The sequence below is a fragment of the Lathamus discolor genome, chromosome 4 (genome assembly GCF_037157495.1).
Source record: "Lathamus discolor isolate bLatDis1 chromosome 4, bLatDis1.hap1, whole genome shotgun sequence".
Lineage (NCBI taxonomy): Eukaryota > Metazoa > Chordata > Aves > Psittaciformes > Psittacidae > Lathamus > Lathamus discolor.
In genome coordinates, this window is record NC_088887.1 from 111511506 (window position 1) to 111531918 (window position 20413).

At 41.1% G+C, this 20413-nt stretch overlaps 1 protein-coding gene and 1 long non-coding RNA gene across 7 annotated transcripts in view; one reads left to right on the top strand and one right to left on the bottom strand.

Annotated features, from left to right (window-relative positions):
• Positions 1–322: 322 nt before the first annotated feature.
• ELMOD1 (ELMO domain containing 1) overlaps positions 323–20413 on the bottom strand; it is a 43116-nt gene continuing 23025 nt past the window's right edge. For 4 of the 6 annotated variants that reach the window (XM_065678654.1, XM_065678655.1, XM_065678653.1 and 1 more), the window contains 10 exons: positions 15684–15829; positions 15504–15532; positions 14207–14304; positions 11973–12102; positions 8812–8945; positions 7595–7663; positions 7255–7278; positions 5123–5173; positions 3507–3640; positions 323–1760 (listed from right to left, as the gene is read on the bottom strand). In XM_065678654.1, the coding sequence (XP_065534726.1) occupies positions 1588–1760; positions 3507–3640; positions 5123–5173; positions 7255–7278; positions 7595–7663; positions 8812–8945; positions 11973–12102; positions 14207–14304; positions 15504–15532; positions 15684–15829 (988 nt within the window). In that variant the 3' untranslated portion in view covers positions 323–1587. Of the gene's footprint in view, positions 1761–3506; positions 3641–5122; positions 5174–7254; positions 7279–7594; positions 7664–8811; positions 8946–11972; positions 12103–14206; positions 14305–15503; positions 15533–15683; positions 15830–16158; positions 16241–20413 lie in introns of those variants that run through there. The other 2 variants (XM_065678657.1, XM_065678658.1) reach the window with 2 other exon arrangements.
• LOC136013987 (uncharacterized) lies at positions 1634–13802 on the top strand. Its single transcript, XR_010612469.1, has 4 exons — positions 1634–2529; positions 4785–4868; positions 8740–8960; positions 12360–13802. It is a non-coding gene; the product is annotated as an uncharacterized LOC136013987 (long non-coding RNA).

Here is a 20413-nt window from a genome sequence, read left to right on the forward strand (position 1 = left end):
CTCCACAACTAGTGCAAGTTTCCAGCCCTGCAGAGAAGCCCTAATGCCCATTGTACATTTTAGCAAACAAATGAGAGAGCTTGAATGCAAGGAGCTTCCCAAGAACTTTAACTACCCCCCACTGATTTACTTTTCATTTATAAAGTGACGGCCCAAGCCACAACTAGAAATGGTATAAAGAACCTGATCTGAGGAAGTTCAGATCACTCTTCGGACCAGGGAAATACCACAAAGCTGTTATAACCCCTTTTACTTCATCCGTTAAAGTAAGCCAGCTTTCCACCTGTATTAGTGCATATCTCAAAAACAAAACCCACAATGCTTCAGTTTAGAATGACATATAATTTATTAATATAATTCACAAGTAGTTGGACACTACCCAATCTCCATATGCAAGTGATTTACACAAACATATAATACTAAAATTGATTGCTTAGAAGGTAAAAAATACCATGGGTATGAAATGCCATGGTAGATGCTGTTCAATATACTACACAATCTTCATGTCAGACACTTTTACTCATTTTTTAGAAAAAAAGGCAGTTTGCCATTTTTAATTCTTTTCATAAGTAGTCTGGAAAAATCAAGTGGTTTTGCTCTAAACCTTCTAACCAATTACTTCTCCCAGTTCTTAGGAACTGAATTGACAACCAAAGCAACATTCTCGGTAGTCCAAAAAAAAAAACAACCCAAAAAAACAAACCAAAAAAATCCACACCAAAACCAAACCAGACTTCTGCTCCCCCAAACTCACCAAGCATAAGGTGACCAATTCATGTTGCCTTCCAACATGCAACACAAAATAGTAACCCCCGTATGCTCAAAGGAATGTGCAGGAATTTAGACCATGCTTCACCATGGTGGTGTTGGTGACAACAGCCAGATGATAGAATTTTTGGCCCTTGCCAGTATCTAGTGGTTGTGAGTGCGTTTGCAGTTCACTGTGGATGCATTAGCATTACCAGACCATTTGGTATTCATGCAGCTGTGGAGTCTGATTGCAATTCTGCATAAACTCTTCTCACTGAAACTTGTGTCTCATAAGCCTCATTAATTCTGCATTAAGCATATAATGGCTGCACGGAGAAAATTGGACTTTAATGTGTTTGCCTGCATCAATTAAGTTACACACACTATCTTCTAGATGAGGTCCAAACAAATATTTTGCTTGAAATGCCAGTAGTTACCTTAAAACATACCAAGAAGTTAAAAAGCTTTCACAATACAAGATCCAGCTACTTATTCCACATATACAAAAACACAGCTAGAGAAATACAATTCAATTGTCAATGCTGAATTATGAGGAAAGTCTAAAAAAATAGAAAACCTCTGATATCCAGACATCAATTTAGAACGGAACACTGCATAATGTGGCAATATGAGCACCCATTTAAAATGAGAAATCCCCAACGAGAGAAGCAGAAGGGGATCTAGTACGTGTGACAACAACAAAAAAAAAAAAATTGATGAATATTGCACCAAAAACATGCATACAATTGCCATGGTCATACAGTATGCTAGTGATGGTCTAAGCAGTGACCTAACACAAGAGTGAGACAGTGTTTCCAAATGAAATTGAATGAGTAACTACATATTGATTAAACTTTCTGATGCAGCAAAATGAGGGCACAGAGCCATTTCTGGGTTCTGGAGCTGTTTCAAGATTTGCTTGTGAAATTTCTCTCTGACACGATTGAACTCCATTATATCCAGCGGATCCTCTTCAATCCAGAATTTGTGGAATTCATGCATCAAGTAGCCTACAAAATAATAAAAAAGGAGAGTATGTAAAGATCACACACGAAATTATGAAGAGCAAATCCTGGTCACTGAGGTCTGACACATTACAACAGTATGCAGGGACAAGACTAAACCTGTTTTGGACAAACCCCAAATGTGATGAGTATCACACATTGGCAAAACTTCTCACAACAAACACAAGGAGTCACCAGGTGTCTTGACATACAGATATATGAACTAAAATATTAAGCTAATGAGTATAAAAGCAGGGAAAGATGCTGCTGATGCTACTCCACCAGCCTTCTGTTTATATGTAAGTTCTGCCTCAGACATTTCCTCACAGGTACATTGCTTACCCTTCACTAAAATAAAGGACATACTCATAGGTAATATAACTGTTACCATCACGTCTTTCTGTATTAACACTTCACCCTCATGCATAATTTTACCTTGTGTGTGCATGACCTTGCTGGAAATGTTGTTTAACATTCATGCCTATGATCCTGGAAGGATGAGTGATAAGGTGATATGCAAAACCACTTCGGTAAGACATTCCTGTTACAGGAAGAAACTTGATTCCATAGTAGGTTTAATATATAGGCTCTGATTAAGGCCTTTACCCTCTCAGTTCTGTGCCATCCTTGGACTCAAAGAGTTCCATTGACAGGAAAAACATTATATTCAGCACTAGGACTACAGTGAACTGAATCCAATCTCAACCCCAGCTTCCACAGCAGAAGAACCACTGAAGATGTATAATATTACTTCCCAACACAGCGAAATGTGCAAGTAAGTTTTCTGTATTCCAGAAAGTGAGGGCTTTTGTTGTAAAAAAAGGTTTAATAGCTTGTATCCATTTATTTCTATTATGTGACAATTACAACACACATACTTATAACTTCAATTTCAACGTATATTCGTGTAGTCATATTTTTTGCCCATCATTAATTTGCAAAAGGAATGTTACTTTCGGGAGATGTTACTTTCAAAGAAAAGCTCAGTAAAACCCCTCCAAAAAACCCCACAAACAAGCAACTAAATAGCATCCTTGTTCTGAAAAGCCTATACTATTTAATGGAACACATGCCCAGGACACTAATATTTGCCATTTATCCAGTTAAGCAATAAGAAATTATTATAGCTGCAAAGCTATAATGTAAATAGACAAACTTAAAAAAACCCAAAACAAACAAAGAGAACTGAACCTTTGCAATTGCCATAAATGTGGCAAACAGCGCATCTTGACTTCTTATCAGATTCTTACCTATACACTGAAAAATATTAGAAGTGTTGCTCTCACTGTGCAAGGATGCACAGCAGGTCTGTGCTGCAGGAGGGATGCTCTAATATGGGGAAAGGGCTGGAACAACTCTACTGAAGGGGGAGGGTGACACTTCAAGTAGACACAAATATTTTAAGACAACTGTATTTATGTCGAAGAGAACTCCAGAAGCTCTCTAAAGGACCCTCAGTTTCTTGCTATTTAAAAGCACTCTAAAATGACACGAAGATCACTCGTTCAGCTACTTGGTAGGGTTTTTTTTGAGTTATTTGGTGGGATTGTTTTGGCTTTTTTTTTTACCCCTTAGTTTGGTAGTGGCATCAATCACAACCCAGAACTTAATTCAGTTGTCCTAAAGACAGGAGAACAAGACCAGCATGAAAGTCCCTGTGCTGTGTCAGGAGATTTTGATAGCGTGGGTAGTACAAAAGTGTTATCAGGAGTACAGTTTATGTATTTCCCACACCCCTCCCCAGCCACTTACAGAACGTCTGCTGAAAGTGCGTTAGTGTTGGTGCTTCTGGAGCAACGTTGTAGAAGTGGGTCTTCAGAGCTCCACTCACAAGCAGGTTGTATGCGAGGTCTGTTATGTTAATGCCCACGATAGCGAAAGAATAGCTGTAAGATAAAGCAGCAGCAACATTTGTTGAACGTTTGTCTTATTTCATTACCCTGTAAGAAACACTGATGTCTGAAACTGCAGATTTTGTGTGCTGCTGAGGTGTATTAATTTTCTCTGTTGTGAGCTTTCAATGTGAGGGGGTTGGAAAACACCACATATTTATCCTGTCTGCTTTGTACACTCTAATGGCAGTGTTTCCCTTGTGAAACATATGGTCACAGGGAAAAACAGGAGTTTCTTCACTGTGCCAGCATATTCAGTGGAGCAGCACCAATTCATTCCTATGGAATAAGAACAAGCCCAGGCGTCCCTGTGCTCACCTCTGACACAGGGCAAACACTCCACACAGTGGCTATGTCTGCAGAGTGACCCATCATTTGCTATTTTAACCCATCTGCCCCACTGGAATTCATTACCCACAGTTAGGAAAATTGGGTTTCAACAGTCAGTCCTACAAAGACATGGCTGGAGAGCCTGTAAAAAGGATCCAGCTGAGTCACCTCCAATGTCTTCCTAAGAGAGAACTAGAAACACAGGCCAGAAAACAGGCAGAAACCTAAATCAGAGCATGCTGGAAACAGAAATAACAAAATCAGACTCATGAAGCAAACTCCTGTCCTGCTAAAAGATATCAACAAGGAAAGTACATTTAAGCAAAACACAACTCAGAAACTGGAAGTTATTTCTTGATTTGTAGGCCTGTTGCATAAAGAACTTGATGTTCCTGGCAGCGACTATTTCCCAAGAAAACCTATGATGTCCCCCACTGACATTTAGTGATAAAAGCAAACTTGTTTAGTTATTAAATGACTCCTCCCCTCCTCTAAACACAGCTGTCTTCTGCAGACTGTCCTGGGTATTTTTTCAGTTATCTCTGTCAAGCAAACCAAACACGTTCCTTTTCTTTAACCTTTGATACATTTCAGAAGGAAAAAATAATAAAAGTCCAGAAGTTAACTGCAACATGGGGCCTAATGGCAAGTTTCACAGAGAAATTAAATATGGGCATTAAAATGTTGTATTACAGATTTTCAGATGCACTCAGAAGGAACAACCAGTCCCATACTCATGAATAATGCAGCTGTACCAAACCTACTGCTTAAGAAGAAAGAAACCTAACTAATATTTCTTCCCTATTAGGCTTTCCTGAAAGCAGATCAGAACCTGGCTCTGACAGTAAGAAGTGAGGCTTGATCACATTACATGTTAAGAAGAATTAAACAGGTATTCATCACTGCACTGTTCATAGCATACAGATAAAGCTTCTCCTTTTTGGTTATTTTTCCTAATTCTTACTTTAAACTGCTTTTTCTGTAATCTTTGATCAAGGTCACGGTGTGGTTAAGACAATACATGTCAGTATGTACACCGAAATTTCCTTTAAAATGTAACCAGGAAACACCTTTTTCCCCTCAAATATACAGCAGCATTGTTAACTGTTGGCCTTGTGGCAACTTTAAAAGGATTTTTAAACTTACCCAATTGCTTTATCAAACTTTTTCTTCTCCCATTCGGCTTTGCTCAGTTGGCTAAGGTGGGGGGGAGAAAAACCATTAAAATCCAGCAATTGGCATGCATCACTAAGTGATAAATATTTTCTTTCAATTTCTTTGATATCATAACATAGACTGAACATGGTATTCTACCTCCATTGAGGTAATCACATTTAACTCTGCTTCTGACTGAATGGACTGGTATGAAAAGACTTGAAATGAGTAACTGGCTTTATAGCATTGATGATAAACTTGTTTAATCTTTACCAAGTATGCATCTATGGCAATGCTCTCAGTAAAAGCCAGTTGTTTTCTATAGTGGCCACAAAGATTTAGATTAAGTCCGAGCTATACAGAAGTTGAAAAAATTACATTTCTTTAACTCAAAGATTGTTTCAGCCTTTCGTGTTTTCAAAGATATACATGGCACTCATCACTGGAGGCATGATTCACCTGAAACACCGAACATGAAAAATGCTCCTCTGACAAAGTATTTGAGTCCAGCCAAATCAGAAGCCACTCAAGAGTCAAAAATAAAGATTAGTATTTCTTATTATTTGGCACAATCATGCAGGGCTTTTCACGGACACAGAAGGTCCCTCCTGTAAAACTGGTTAGAAAACAGACTGATTTTAGACTAAATTTCTGCTGTTCAACAACATTTTCATTTATAGAGTTGTGTGATACAACCAGTCAGCCGATATCCCACTAACCAGGTTTTAATTTACTCTCATGGAGCAAGTTTAGCAGAAATCATTGCCTGCATTTATCACCAGCTAAAAGCAGGCATGTAACCAACCATAGACATGCCTGGGGGAGTTTTGCCTTGGTAAAGCAGATCAGATTTTGAAAGCTTTAGATCCGAAATTACAGACACCAATGTGTTCTTGGACTATACTTGAGCTACAATTAGTATATATTACACTAAAAACAATACCCTGACCTTCATTTAAATACAGTATTTTAAAATGCTTGCTATTAAGTACCTAGGTTCATACCCATTCTGACCTGAGTGTTACCAGGTGGCATGAGTGAAGACAAAACTTCACCTCCTAAATGGCTTAGCATACAAGAATACCTCAGTCTTCACTCATTTCTCAAAAATCTTAACCGTCTTTGTAGGCTGTGGCATAACATCAGTTAAAAAAAACCCCAAGTAAGCACTGAATAATAAAGGTGGCACACGTAGGATGTGGACAAGCAATACAATTTAACAGACATAGAAATTACATGGATCATGATCTCATCAGAAACTAGCATGGCTGCTAAGCAACCACACCAGGAAGAGCACCACAAGCAGTATCTATCTTCTACTGAATTCCCTTTCAAGGGCTAGAAATTGCACATGCTCACACAGCACTCTAAGAAAGTCCTTGGTAATCAAACATGTAAATGAAGAACACTTGTGTGTTCCAAATGCTTTTTGTCACAGAATTAGCATTGAGAACTCAACCACAAAATACTGAGGAGATTAAAAGCTTCACAGGATTCAGATGTGGACTTTCTATAGGGAAATCTAACATTACTAGCAGAAGAAAAATGTCTTTGAAGGCAAATGATTACCATGCAACTGGCTAAGAGGCATCTCCACCCCCATTAATTAGGGAATAAATCTCCTATTCACAAATCATTCTCAACACAGTCAGGACAAGAGGCTGGCCAGATTAGACCCACCATTTGTCAGGGCAGACAGAGCATGTGACTATAAATAAAGAGGCTCTTCAGCTGTCCTAAAAAATCCTTGGCCTAGACTACTTTTGATTACCAAGTCAGTCACAGCTGTTGTGACACCACAGTGGCACTGCTTAGACTTTTTTCCTACGCATAAAAGTCCCCCATATTTGCTCCTTAAGCCTGGTACTAAATAAGTCTAAACCACAATGCTTTAGCTACATCAAGTGAGGTTGATTTCATTCTTTATATATAAGCATATTCTATATATAAGCTCAGATGTTGCACCATCAGCTATGTTTGAGTTAACTTTAGAGAAAGGAATATGGATCTCTCCATGTTGCAACAAAGACTTTCAGTTTATAACATGCCAAATTTGCTGTATGTTTTGATCTTTATTTCCATGTAGGGTCTCATAAAAATAAGAGAAAAGAAAAAAAAAATACCTTAGTTCCTTCTTAGTGACTTCCCTTCATTATGAAAAGATAAAAGAATTAAAAGAAAGGTAAATAAAAATACAAAATCACTTTAAATTAGAAGTATAAATGAAAACATTTAACACTAAGTTTAACTATTTCTAAAGATTCAGTATACAAGTTTGCCTCTTGGACTTGATCAGTTATCATGGATGGATCATGATCATGATCAATCCAGTACTTGAAAACAGATAGCATGTGGCAAGACCCAAGCGTATGCCCAACAAAAACCACCTCCCCCCTCCTGCCCCAAACTCCAGCCAGGACAGTGCTCTTTCAAGTTATTTTTTTTACTGATTTCAGACATTACCTGTATTTAGGATGAAGAGAATCAGAGAGAACTTGCTGAGCTATCTCAGTGTCCCATTCAGCAAAATACCTGCAGATATATATGTTTAGGGTGAATTGTTAGAGAAATACAATCAAAAAAGCATCTTGACTTATCCTGATATGTCCATGGTAGGACACTACATGTTTTGTGCAGTATGAATAGCATTTAATGTGTTAAATTCATTAAGCTACTACTTAGACCCCAAAATGAAAGTGCAACCCCATGAGTGCTTAGTGAATGTGCATTACTAGAGTCCCCTTTCTATCCATCCTACAAAAAAACCAAAATCGGTTCTTATTACTACAGCATGCTGGCTGTTGAGCTCAAGAGAAAGCAGTTCAGGTTTCTGGATGTGGCAGATTCATTAAGCAAGATAAGAGTCATCACAGGAGACTAAGAACTGAAATACATGGTACTGATTCATCTCAGTTGGAAGGTCAAAGCCAGAGTCAAGAGTCCAGCTCCTCCACTGAGCTTCGCTAAACAGTGACGTACAGACAGTGGATGATTTATGTCCTTCAATCTGTAAAAGGGGAGGTTATTTTCCTAAATGTTTCCAAGTTATGTAACAACCTGCAATAGATAAAAGGGCTGGAGGAAGTAACAGTCATTGATTGATTCCCAAATTACCAACCGCACATGGTACCAACACCTGGTATGCATGAGGCAGAAGGGAAAAGTGATGTAAACTCACTGCTTGATTTTGTATATAGACAGAAACAGAAGCAGCAGTCTAACTACAGAAGTCTGCCATCAAGACCACATTTCAAGTGCTTTGGCCAAGAATTCAGCATGAAATTCCCAAACAAGAAAGCTGAGCAGTAACATAATCCTCCCACCTATTCACTTGCAGGGCATTTTGCTTAATGAGATCTAGATATTTGGTGAAAATATACTTTACAGTTTCTTTCTTGGGGGAATAGAGCGCTAAATTACTGTGTCACAGAGAAACTAAGACTAAAAAAGGGTTTAGCAAGTGGTGTTACTGAGTTGAATTAGGAATACCAAAACAAAGGAGACCCCTTCAAGAAGAGAAACCCTTCAAAAACTGGGCTAGCAAATAAATTCTTTTAGTTTTTTTTTTTATATCAAGTCCCTAACACTTTTATATGTTATTTCCACAGACTTGCTAAAAACCTGCAAGTAATGCTGCTTTTCATGACTTCAGACACACATTGACAGAGGAACATACTTACACCAAGTTATATAAGCCCAGGAGACCCATCCCTCTAAAGTCTGTTTTAGGATCATCACCTTGGAAACCAATTTCACACCACTGCTTCGAAATCCGAGCTTTCAATGGTGAATTGGGCTTCAAGCATTTCCACAACTAGGAAAATTACAGGTAAAATGTAATGAAACTTCCACACATTAGTAAGGCTTCTTCTTCTTTTTAAACCAAGCTATGTTCTGATGTAACATTACTATCCCAGCAATGCAGGCATCAACTCAAACTAAATTCCGGGAGGTGAGGAAAGTGGGGAGAAATCCCAAACCACTATTAAGTACTGCAGACATTTCAGCCCTACAAGGCCCTTCCGACCTTATTGGCAGCTCTTGTAATGTCTCTCAGAAGAGCCTGTTTTGTTCACACCTTATGCATCAAACTAGTGTCTGCCTCCACAAGCACAAAGACAGGAATGGGCTGCAATTTGGTTGTAAATCATGGTCAGAGCCGCAGGCAATCAGCCCTCAAGTCCCTGAGGCCCTGCGGTAATTTTTTCTCCAGCATCTTTTGCAAGTCTCTGGAAGGGTTATAAATCAAGAGTGCTGACTTGGCTACCACAGTGCTGAAAAGCAAATCAGAGACCATAAACCAAAAATCCATACAAGAATAGCATGTGCCACCTCCATACTTAACTAAGGGGTGAATCATTCATTGATCTTGCATAAAGAGGAAAAAAGACAAAGTGATTTAACAGGCCAGATCCTCATCTGGAATAAATCCACTTAGCTGCACTGGTCCAGGAACTTTAGTGCCTAAATATCATGTTTCTAGGCACCTACAAGCAGCCTAAATTCACACATTTGATAAATACATAACTTTCTGCACATCTCATGTGCCATATCACAAACTCTCCCTTTCCAAAGTGTATTAAGAAATCAGGTGTTCTCCATAAACTACGAGTAGGTAAGTAGGGCCTCAAGAACTACAAGACAAGGCCTTCCCAAGGGAAGGAACTATATGCACGTTTCCCAAATAAGAAAACCCCAGAAACTGTGTTAATTTTAGCAATTCTAACTGCACTTAAAATGAAGCACCTTAGGAAGGTCAATAATTTCACTTTGTAATGACTGCATAAAGCATCATTGTTTAAAACAAATTTGCTATCTTTCTCGCTCATCTATTGACAATAAATACAGTATTATTCATTAGTTCAATCACATTAACTTAATCTTTTTCTCATTCAAGTGCCCTCCTGGTAAACATGAATAAGTGATAGACATTAGGAACTTCAATTACCCATTGCAGAGATCACTTAGCAGAACACCTAGAAGGAATGAAAAGCAGCTGGCCTATTCTTCCCCAGCATGGGTTGGAAATGGAATTACACCCTTGGATATATTTCCATTTGACATAAGAATTTGCAAAAGCAAAACTCCTGCTGTAAAAGAGTGCTAACACACAGGTTATGCTAAAGGCTGATAGCAAGACCGATACTTTCTTTGAAATTATGAATTTTACAGCATAAACTGCACTGCTTAATCTCCCCTCAGATAAATACTCAGTTTCCATTTTGCTTTTACTCTCATGCAGTTATGTTCTTAAAGCACTTCTGTGACTACACATCATCACTGACACGAATCTCAGGAGCATCCAAGAACCAGAACCTTGCCCTCCACAGGACAAGGGTGGCGAGGGAGGAGACCACAGCCAGCTCCCTTGTGCTTCTCACCTGTGATCCTGCCCTCAGACCCAAATTCTTGCTCTCTGGGCAGTGCAGATGACCAGTTTATTTAGGGATGCTTTCCTGGAGTCAAAGGCCCTCATAAAACCTGCAGACAGCTACCTGGTATTTTCAGGGACCAGCACTGCAGGCTGGCACCTGGATCTCTCACGCCCAGCACACAGGCTTCTTCACTAGGTAAATCTGTGTGTGCTTTTAGTTAAAAGCCCACTCTACCCCCAGAACTTTGTATGTTTGGCTGTAAAAAGGCAGGACTTGAACAGGAGAATTCCATCTGCCCCATCCTACCTGGTAGCTAGAGCACTCCTTCAGGGGCAGCTCTGGATTTTCACTCCTAGTTGGCGAGACTCCCACCTCCCAGCAAGGAGCCAACTTTAAAGACAGCTTTCCAGACACCTACAGGAACTCTCTGACCATTTGAGGCATTTGACAGAAATAGTTACTTACATCTGTAAGTGTTTATATACAAGACACCTACTGGGATTTCTGGAAGTGACTGGAAGCCCAGGTAATAAGGTAACATTTCTAGAAGCTCCCACTGTAATTTGTGTGAAGCATTATGCTGCAAACCAGAGTGTGGAAAACAGCTTCATCATAACACCACCAAATAGGTGATATGTTTTATAAGCCCTCTGAAAATTCTGTAAAAAGGCATTTTCCTGCAGATCACTATTTTATGTTTCTTGCCATTTCTCTTGAACTAGCTATGGTGAGAAACAGGATCAGAAGAAATAATGGGACTTGCTACTAGACTATTTTCTACCTCCTTTATTTCTTTCTCAATTCCTTTCTAATACAAGAGCTCTCTGGCTCTCCCTCTGCTTATGGCTTCAAGACTGTCTTCCTGAAAAAATACTTTCATCATCTGTTCCAGTGCAAGGCTTTCCTGAAAACATGAAGTAAAACCCAGCTGCATGGTTGTCATCACTCTGCATGCATTAGCTAAAGAATGGTTTCATTTTGTTTTCATTTGAAAACAGACTTGGTAAATATAAGTGCATAAGTCATAATCTCTCGCCCTTCCACCCTATGCAATGAAAGCTAGAGGGCTGCCATTGTGATACACAGTACCTTCAAAAATGCAAGAAATTGAAGAAAAATAAAGTTATTCCAGTTAAGAGAGAAAAATACCCTTCACACATTGAAGAAAAGGGTACTGAGGTAGGACATCAGCCTACTTTTACAGGGTTCATAGCGCAGAGCTGTTATCTGCAGTAAGAGCTGGGTATCCAGCGCATAGATATAGTCCAGCCAAAGGACAGGCATTCATCAAGCTGCTTGCTTGGCAGGGGTTACACTTACACCCAGGCCAGATTAATATGCTATATAACCTTAAAACAGGTACACGATGGAGAAGGCAACAATGCCCCTTGATGTTTCACAGAGAGGCTGTTTGGAGCTGACACACATAAAAAGGGATGCCCTTTAAGTACCTCTCAAGCACCTACCTTCAGAAGCATTTCCTCATGTTGCGGATTCTCTGAGTCATACGGCTCTCTGCGAAGCTTTTCAACCTCTGCAATCAGATTTCTGTACCCCACAATCTGCAGCAGGCATGCTTGAAGAGATACTCCCAACCTCAGCAGAGGGGTAAAGAAGCAACATAATTCAGCTCAATCATATGAGCAGCACTAGTAGGTACCTACCTGTTTAATTCATTAACGTGTATGAGTAATATTACATCTATTAATTGATAGCCCAAGACTTTAATTACAATGGGAGAATTTCAGAGATCAATATTATATTAAACAAGGTTGTGAAATGCTTAGTGCCTTCCTTAGATGATAAAATTGGGGATTTTTTTCTAAATATGCTTCACTTTTTATACCCTACAGGTGTACAAAAAGGCTGCATTTTAAAGAAAGCTGAAAAGCCTGACAAGACTGCATGTGCAATGTTGTAGTGCATCACTAAACCACAGCTGTAATGTTTTTAACTACTCTATAAACTTGGAGTAGTTTAGAACAGAGCATGACAGGTGGTGGCAGAGCAATTTTACCTTAAAAGAAAAAAATCGTATTTTTAAGTTCCAAGTTGCACAACATATACAAAGTAAGCCACATTTGCAGTTTATCTAAAGCCAGTCAAATGCTCTATGCAGTGTTATTCATGGCAGGGGGAAGTGGGTGGAATTAGTTTCCCCACTCTCCTTTTCATTAAGGAATGTTCTCCTTGCCAAACAGAGGAGGCAGGTGAGCTGCTGATGCCCCACACCTCCTCCTTGCCACCCTTGTGCTGGCAGTTTCAGTTCTCAGAGCACAGGAGCAGCCTGCCTAGGCTTGAGCTCAGCTCCAGGTGCTCCACCAGAGAGAGGAGAGTCCAAAAACTGGGAGTATTTCAAGGACTGCCTGCACAGTTACTGTAGACTGTATGTGTCACCTGGTTATTCAACCTACTTCATTCCACCACTAAATATACACACTTATCTGCGAGACATTGATAAAGGGAAATTACTGTGGGTCTCCTCTTCAGGACACAGCAGCCCACAGCCTTCAAGAACAGCTCAGTGCAAACCCCCCTAGAATGCTAGTTCAGCCCTGCAAATATGATACATTAACAAAAAAAAATTCACTGCATGTAGATTTGCAGAAGCACACACAGCATGGCACATGTCCCTGTCTTTACCACATGAGATTTCAAGTCGCTGCTATGCAAGAGAAGGCCAGAGTTCCTGAACAAGATGGTTTGGATGCAGGTTTTCTTATGTTCAAGAGTGGGCAAGTTGATGAATTTTCCTTAATTGTGAATGAAGAAATACTGACCTGCTTTTGCTGAAATTTCTCCAGAGAACTTTAGTGTAAAATGAATGGCTCACAAGCAAAACTGCAGTGCAGATGCTTCAAGTTTAGCAGAACTACGATTAATTTAATATAAAGAAAAATTTCGTGGCAAGGTGTGTTTCTGTGTATGCGGCACCACCTTGCACACCCCAGGCCCCCCATTCCCTACTGCAGATGCTGCTGAGCACTTAAAGAAAAGCAGCAGTCAATTTATGGGTACTCATTTTGGATTATGTATATCAATTTCAAGCTTAGAAAGAAGAGTGAACCTCAGACTTATCACCTGAATAATGTAATACTCTACCACAAATTCCTGACCTAGACCATCTTGTGCCATATGCTAAGGGCTGAGAAATAATGCATCACTGAAGTGGTTACTCTTGCAATATACACTTGTAAATTTAACGGTTTGTTGTCAATCTCTTCAATCTCATATCAGCTACGTTGTATCATTAAAACTTGAGCGTGGATAATTAAAGGCACTTTTAAAATTTAAAAGAGTGTACTGTTTATACCAGTTACAACAGAATGATTTCTTCCCTTCTCAAAAGGCCACGTACAGCCTTGCCAAGAAGCATCACTGTCACTGCCAGGACTACCTGCCTTGGTGGTATTTTATCCCTGTGGAAGTGGTCCCCATAAATCAATGTATCAACAATATACTAAGACAGCATGATTCAGGAAGCACATAGAGACTCAGGACTTGCCTGTTACAGTCGCCATAAAAGATCATTCATTTTTTCCATCAGCTTTTTGACAACAAAGCTTAAGATGGAGTTTCATGCTGAGAGATGAAATTCATCTTCAATTTGTGTGCCACAACAACTACAGAGAACTAGTTCTCCATGGACCTAGGCACTGAAGTAATTCCCATTTGTTTTGTAAGGAAACCAGAAACTTACTGTGGATTTATATCTGGATTAATCCTTTTCAGCTCCATGATGTCATCTATCGTTTTTTCAATGGCATCAGGGTGAACACTTACTGAAGTTTGCAGCCGCTAAAAAGATATTAAACACGTTAATTCTTATGGAAGCTATTATCCAATAGGAGTTAACAATGGTGAATTTGATACCCAAAAGCTTCTAGATTAAGAGCCCAGAAGACTCAACATGAATACACACACCTTTCCACTCTGTTCAACCTTACTAACTAGTTTCAGGCATTAGCCCTATAAGAGCTCAAGTTACTTCCCATGCCCTTGTAGTCAATCGCATTTCTGTGGTGGCTGCCAGAGAAGGTTAGCTGCACCGAGGCCTCTGGTCAAGAAGCAAAGATCATCTCCCTGACTACACTCAAACTGCTAGCCTTCCTTTGACAGCTCTCCCAACACACTGCAGTAGGACAGCAAAACATTCTTCCTTTTTCTTGCACGTCACTGCGCTTTGTAGAGATGTCCCTGGAAGTTCAGTGTTCAAAAACCAACATTAAAAAATTAAAAGGTTGAACCTTCTGGTGCTTTGATTCAAAGCTACACAATTGCCTAAATGGAAGCTTTTAAATAAGATTCTGCCTTTCTGTTTGTGCTACAAGCATATCTGGAAGCATTACGCTGAACTATGAGCTATGCGACACTGGTTTTGCTACTGCTGAGGTAAGCTTTTCAGCATCACTGATTCTCATGCCAATGAGAAATTAACAGCTAGCTGAATGATGCTGTTTAACGTATACACAAATGCTTTGTGAGAATTTAGGACAGCATACCCAGTGCTACACCGAAAGGATGAAGCAAAAGAGGCTCTTCTCTATTAACATATTTAAACTGAAAGCAAAGACAGTTGTCTCAGTTATCTAGGAGCTCCTGCCCTCAGCCTCTTTTATCCCCGCTTTCCACACAAAACCCCTGAGGTGTAAAGTGTGTAAGTGACTGACTGCAGATTACAAAAATTCTAAGACAGGATGAGGAATCAAGCTAGAAGCCCCCAAATATATCACATCATCTCCACCACAGCTTGCTGCCCCCTTGATTCATCAGTGCCACAGTGCGCCTGTCCCTGGAGCACAGGACACTCTCCCTGAGTTCAACAGGAACAAGATCACCTGCTGTTGTGGACACAAGACTCTCTTCAGTAGAAGATGGTTTTAATGAAAATCATATCAAGCCTTAAAGTGTTTTTTGGGGTGAGCAAACAGCAGACTGAACAAACCAAATGCACAGGACACAACAGAGAAAGGTCAATGAGGAGATCTTTCACTCACCTTACTTTTTGAACCTTTCAGTGACGCCTCTGTAGGAGAACAATATTTGAAAGCATCATGTCAGACAAGCTAGGTTTATATTTGATTCATTGAACAATTATTTATTTATAAGAACAAAGTCATACTATTTTTAGCAGAGGCAGAAATGTACAAAGGCATGCAGAAGTATTTTGCAGTTACCTATTTTCATAGTTCTGGCAGCTCCAGGTTTGGTATTGTAGCAAATCCTTTGCAATTCACATTGGCCAGTTAGTTTCCTGACCACAAATTTCAGGCAGCGCCACAAGCACTTGCAGTAGAAGTACAGGCATACCTGGACAAACATCCTGGCAAAAGAAGAAGCCTTGATAATTAGAGTCTTAAGCAGAGTTTATTTCAACAAGGTCACCACCCAAGCAGAAGGTACTTTCTCAGACCAAATTCCCATTGCCTAAGGACATTTTTAAAGCAAAAGGAGCTTTCACACTGCAGTTATCCTGGTAAGTGTTAAAAATGGTTTTTACTCTTGGCATGCACAAAGTGCCAGAACTGGAAGCACAGAAGAAGTCAACACCAGAGTTCTCAAAAGGGTATTTCTGGAAACTCTCTGTCCCCTTAAATAAAAGGCCATACGCTTTGGAGAAACAGGACTACATGAGAAGGAAGCACAGCTCACCCTGTTATGGCTGCTGAGGATCCAAGCAGCCACTACATCCTGGCCTAGCTTTGCCTTTGCATGCAGCTGCTCCAAGCTGAGTGGTTATCCTGATGAACAGGAATCAACACTCAGGTGCATAAGAGTGAAGAGTGATGATTAAGGAAACCAAAGCTCCCCACACCTTTAGGAGAGAAGATGTTTAAGAGCCTGTCCTGAGGACTGCCAGTTCTCCCCAAGATTGGCTGTTATACAGCACTGATGCTGCACAATTTCTCATAGTGCAGAACTGACAATAAGCCAAGAAAGCCCTTATTTAGATACTACATCCAGTTTTGAGCCTCAGCAATACAGGACAGGCTCTGACAAACTGGATAGATTTCAGAAGCTCCTGAGATAGTAGGACTGGATCACAGACCCTGGGAGGAGAGGCTGGGAGAGCTGAGCTTGTTCAGCTGCAGCAGAGATAACTTCAGGGGAACCTATCAGCAGCCCCTAGTGCCTGTGGGAAGATCATGGAGGAGACAAACCCAGGGTCTTCACAGTAGTGCAGGGCAGGAAGATAAGGAAACACAGGCATAAGCTGAAACATAAGAGGCTCAGCCTAAATATAAGGAGAAGCTTTTTCCACATGAGGACAGTCAGGCAGTGGCACAGGCTGCACAGAGAGGCTGGGCAGTCTCCTTCCTCAGAGTTTAACCCCGACTGAAAGAAGTTTTGAAGGGCAGACACAGGGACTGTGGGAATGAAGACCCTAGGCCCACTGTAGGAGAGGATCTGCTCCAAGACCATTTTAAGAATCTGAATGTACACAAGTCCATGGGACCTGATGAAATCCATCCCCAGGTCCTGAAAGAGCTGTCAGACCAAGTTGCTAAGCCACTGGCCATCGTATTTGAAAAATCATGGCAGTCAGGTGAAGTTCCCAATGACTGGAAAAAGGGAAATATAACCCTCATTTTCAAGAAGGGGAAAATGGAAGAGCCGGGGAATTACAGACCAGTCAGTCTCACCTCTGTGCCTGGCAAAATCTTGGAGCACATTCTCCTGGAAGGCATGCTAAGGCACATGAAAAACAACAAGGTGCTTGGTGACAGCCAGCATGGCTGCACTAAGGGGAAATCCTGCCTGACCAATTTGGTGGCCTTCTATGATGGGGCTACAGAACTGATGGACAGGAGTAGAGCAGTTAATGTCATCTACTGGGACTTGTGCAAAGCGTTTGACACTGTTCTACACCACATCCTTGTCTCTAAATTGGAGAGATATCAATTTGATGGATGGACCACTCGGTGGATAAAGAACTGGCTGGATGGCCACACACAAAGAGCTGTGGTCAATGGCTCGATGTCCGGCTGGAGACCGGTAACGAGTGGTGTCCCACAGGGATCGGTGCTGGGACCGGTCTTGTTTAACATCTTCGTCGCTGACACGGACAGTGGGATTGAGTGCGCCCTCAGCAAGTTTGCCGATGACACCAAGCTGTGTGGTCCGGTTGATACGCTGGAGGGAAGGGATGTCATCCAGAGGGACCTTGACACGCTTGTGAGGTGGGCTGATGCCAACCTTATGAAGTTTAACCATGCCAACTGCAAGGTCCTACACTTGGGTCTGAGCAATCCCAGGCACAGCTACAGGTTGGGCAGAGAAGAGATTCAGAGCAGCCCTGCAGAGAAGGACTTGGGGGTGCTGGTTGATGAGAAAATGAACATGAGCCGGCTTCAGTGTGCGCTCGCAGCCCAGAAAGCCAACCGTATCCTGGGCTGCATCAAAAGGAGCGTGACCAGCAGGTTGAAAGAGGTGATCCTGCCCCTCTCTGCTCTTGTGAGACCTCACCTGGAGTATTGTGTGCAGTTCTGGTGTCCTCAACATAAAAAGGACATGGAACTGTAGGAAGAAGTCCAGGGGAGGGCCATGAGGATGATCAGGGGACTGGAGCACCTCCCGTATGAAGATAGGGTTAGAAAGTTGGGGCTGTTCAGCCTGGAGAAGAGAAGGCTGCGTGGAGACCTCATAGCAGCCTTCCAGTATCTGAAGGGGGCTTACAAGGATGCTGGGGAGGGACTCTTCATTAGGGACTGTAGTGATAGGACAAGGGATAATGGGTTAAAACTTAAACAGGGGAAGTTTAGATTGGATAAAAGGAAGAAGTTCTTTACTGTAAGCATGGTGAGGCACTGGAATGGGTTACCCAGGGAAGTTGTGAATGCTCCGTCCCTGGCAGCTGTTCAAGGCCAGGTTGGACAGAGCCTTGGGTGGCATGGTTTAGTGTGAGGTGTCCCTGTCCATGGCAAGGGGGTTGGAACTTGATGATCTTAAGGTCCTTTCCAACCCTAACTATTCTATGACTCTAAGTTCCAAGCATCCCAGTCTGACCTCAGAACTGACCTGCTGTGAGCAGGAGGTTGGACCACAGACCTGGTGACATCCCTCCTAGACTAAACTATTCTGTGATCCTACAAAGCCTCGAAGAGGCTGTGTACATGAGAAATGCTCTATTTTAAAGTTTGTTAGCATTGCAGCTGCTACCAAAGCCCACATACTGCTACCACAATTACATAACACACCCCAAGAGCAGATTTCATGGGCTATAACTTATTTAGACAGGTTTGCTTCCTCATTTTTACAGCTATGAAGGCACAGATCCTGCTATGTTATCCAAGATGTCAACCCCTATGGGGTGTACCAGGACCTGAGGTGTGTGTGTGGGATCTACCCAGGGTCATTGGCTTCAGAAGCACATTCCAGGAAGGCAAGTTGTAAAGGCCTGACAACTGGAACTTCACCATCTGGACATGGTCTTGGGCAACTAGCTGTAGGTGGCCCTGCCATAGCAGGGGTAGTGGACTAGATGGCCCCAGAGCTTCCTTCCAACCTCAAACTCTCTGTGATTATAGTCTATGATTATATTATGGGAAAACATCAATACAGCTTTGATATGCTAGCTTGCCATTAAACAGTCAAAAATAATTGGGTCTCAGAGCCCATGTGTGTGCATATTCATCATCAGCCCATTATTTTTTCCACATGCTGTTGATGTTTTCAAAGGACAGTTATTTGTTAGGAGACTCGGTATTATTCTTTTCAATGGAGTGCAGTGGTTATTCTGAAATACTGAATTCCAGATAGCTTTAACACAGCTTGAAGACTCCATCACTTCCTGAAAACATCCTGAAGTGCATGGTGTAGAAGGACATTCAGGGAAGGGAAGATAAGCTAACTCATGTTTATGTCCACACAAGAGTTTAATCTGCTTTATGTTCACTTTGGCTTAATTGCCTTTGATGGGGGATTAAGCTAAGAGAACTAAAGCCATTTTACGTTTAGGTAGAGCAGCCACACAACTATTCAACATGCTTTAAAAGCATCCACTTTATCTTCACACTTTAAATTACTTCACTTAACACTCCTAAAGGCCTGCATGCAGGCAACCCCCTTGTCTTTATGCATCAGGAAGCCTCTATTTTAGATACAAAGTGAAACATAAAGAATGAAGAATCCTTCCTACACCCAATCAAGTTTTAGACAAGCAAAAAAGCTTCAGCTCCTGACACTGAAATATTTGGTCTGCCCCTGTCCCTGCAAGATGTGCCAGAATACACTACTGAGAGGAGTCTGCATACGCTTCCCAGCAGGTTATGACCTTCAGTATTAAGAACAAGACCAGTTACCAGGAGGCAGGTCTGTCATCAGCCAAGCAGCCATTCTTTAAGTTAAGTTTCCAACAGTCAGAAGGGTAAGTCAGTCTCATATAAGGTCAACTAATGCCTTCAAACTGAAACCTTTAATAATGGCTTGAAAAAAAACACAGGCTAACATTTGGCATTTTGGTTTTCCAACAGACATTTGCTATTGACCTTCACAGATTTGACTAGTCCACCATCCCTGAATAATCTAAACACAACCCACAGCCATTCCCCAGCCTCCTCAGAACAACCCAGTTCTGTAGTCAGGCTGAAGGTTCAGAGAAATTAATACAAGAGATTAATGCCAAACTCCACACAAAAGGTGGAGTGTGGCAAAACAAAGTTCTGGGTTTTCACCTTACATCTGTAATAGAAATTAGAGTTGCTTTCTTTTGGCCTGCTTTGTTTTCAAAGGTTAGGCCTCTATTAGTGCAGCTGTCTGGGTAGAGAGCTCTTTTATACAAAAGAGGGGAGGAAAGACTCATGTCATGTTAACAGCCCATGTAAGATTTCCTTCTAATGAGGAAAACTGTTCCCATAAAAAACACACAAAGTTTGTGACTACAGGACTAAAACATCACAACCCATTT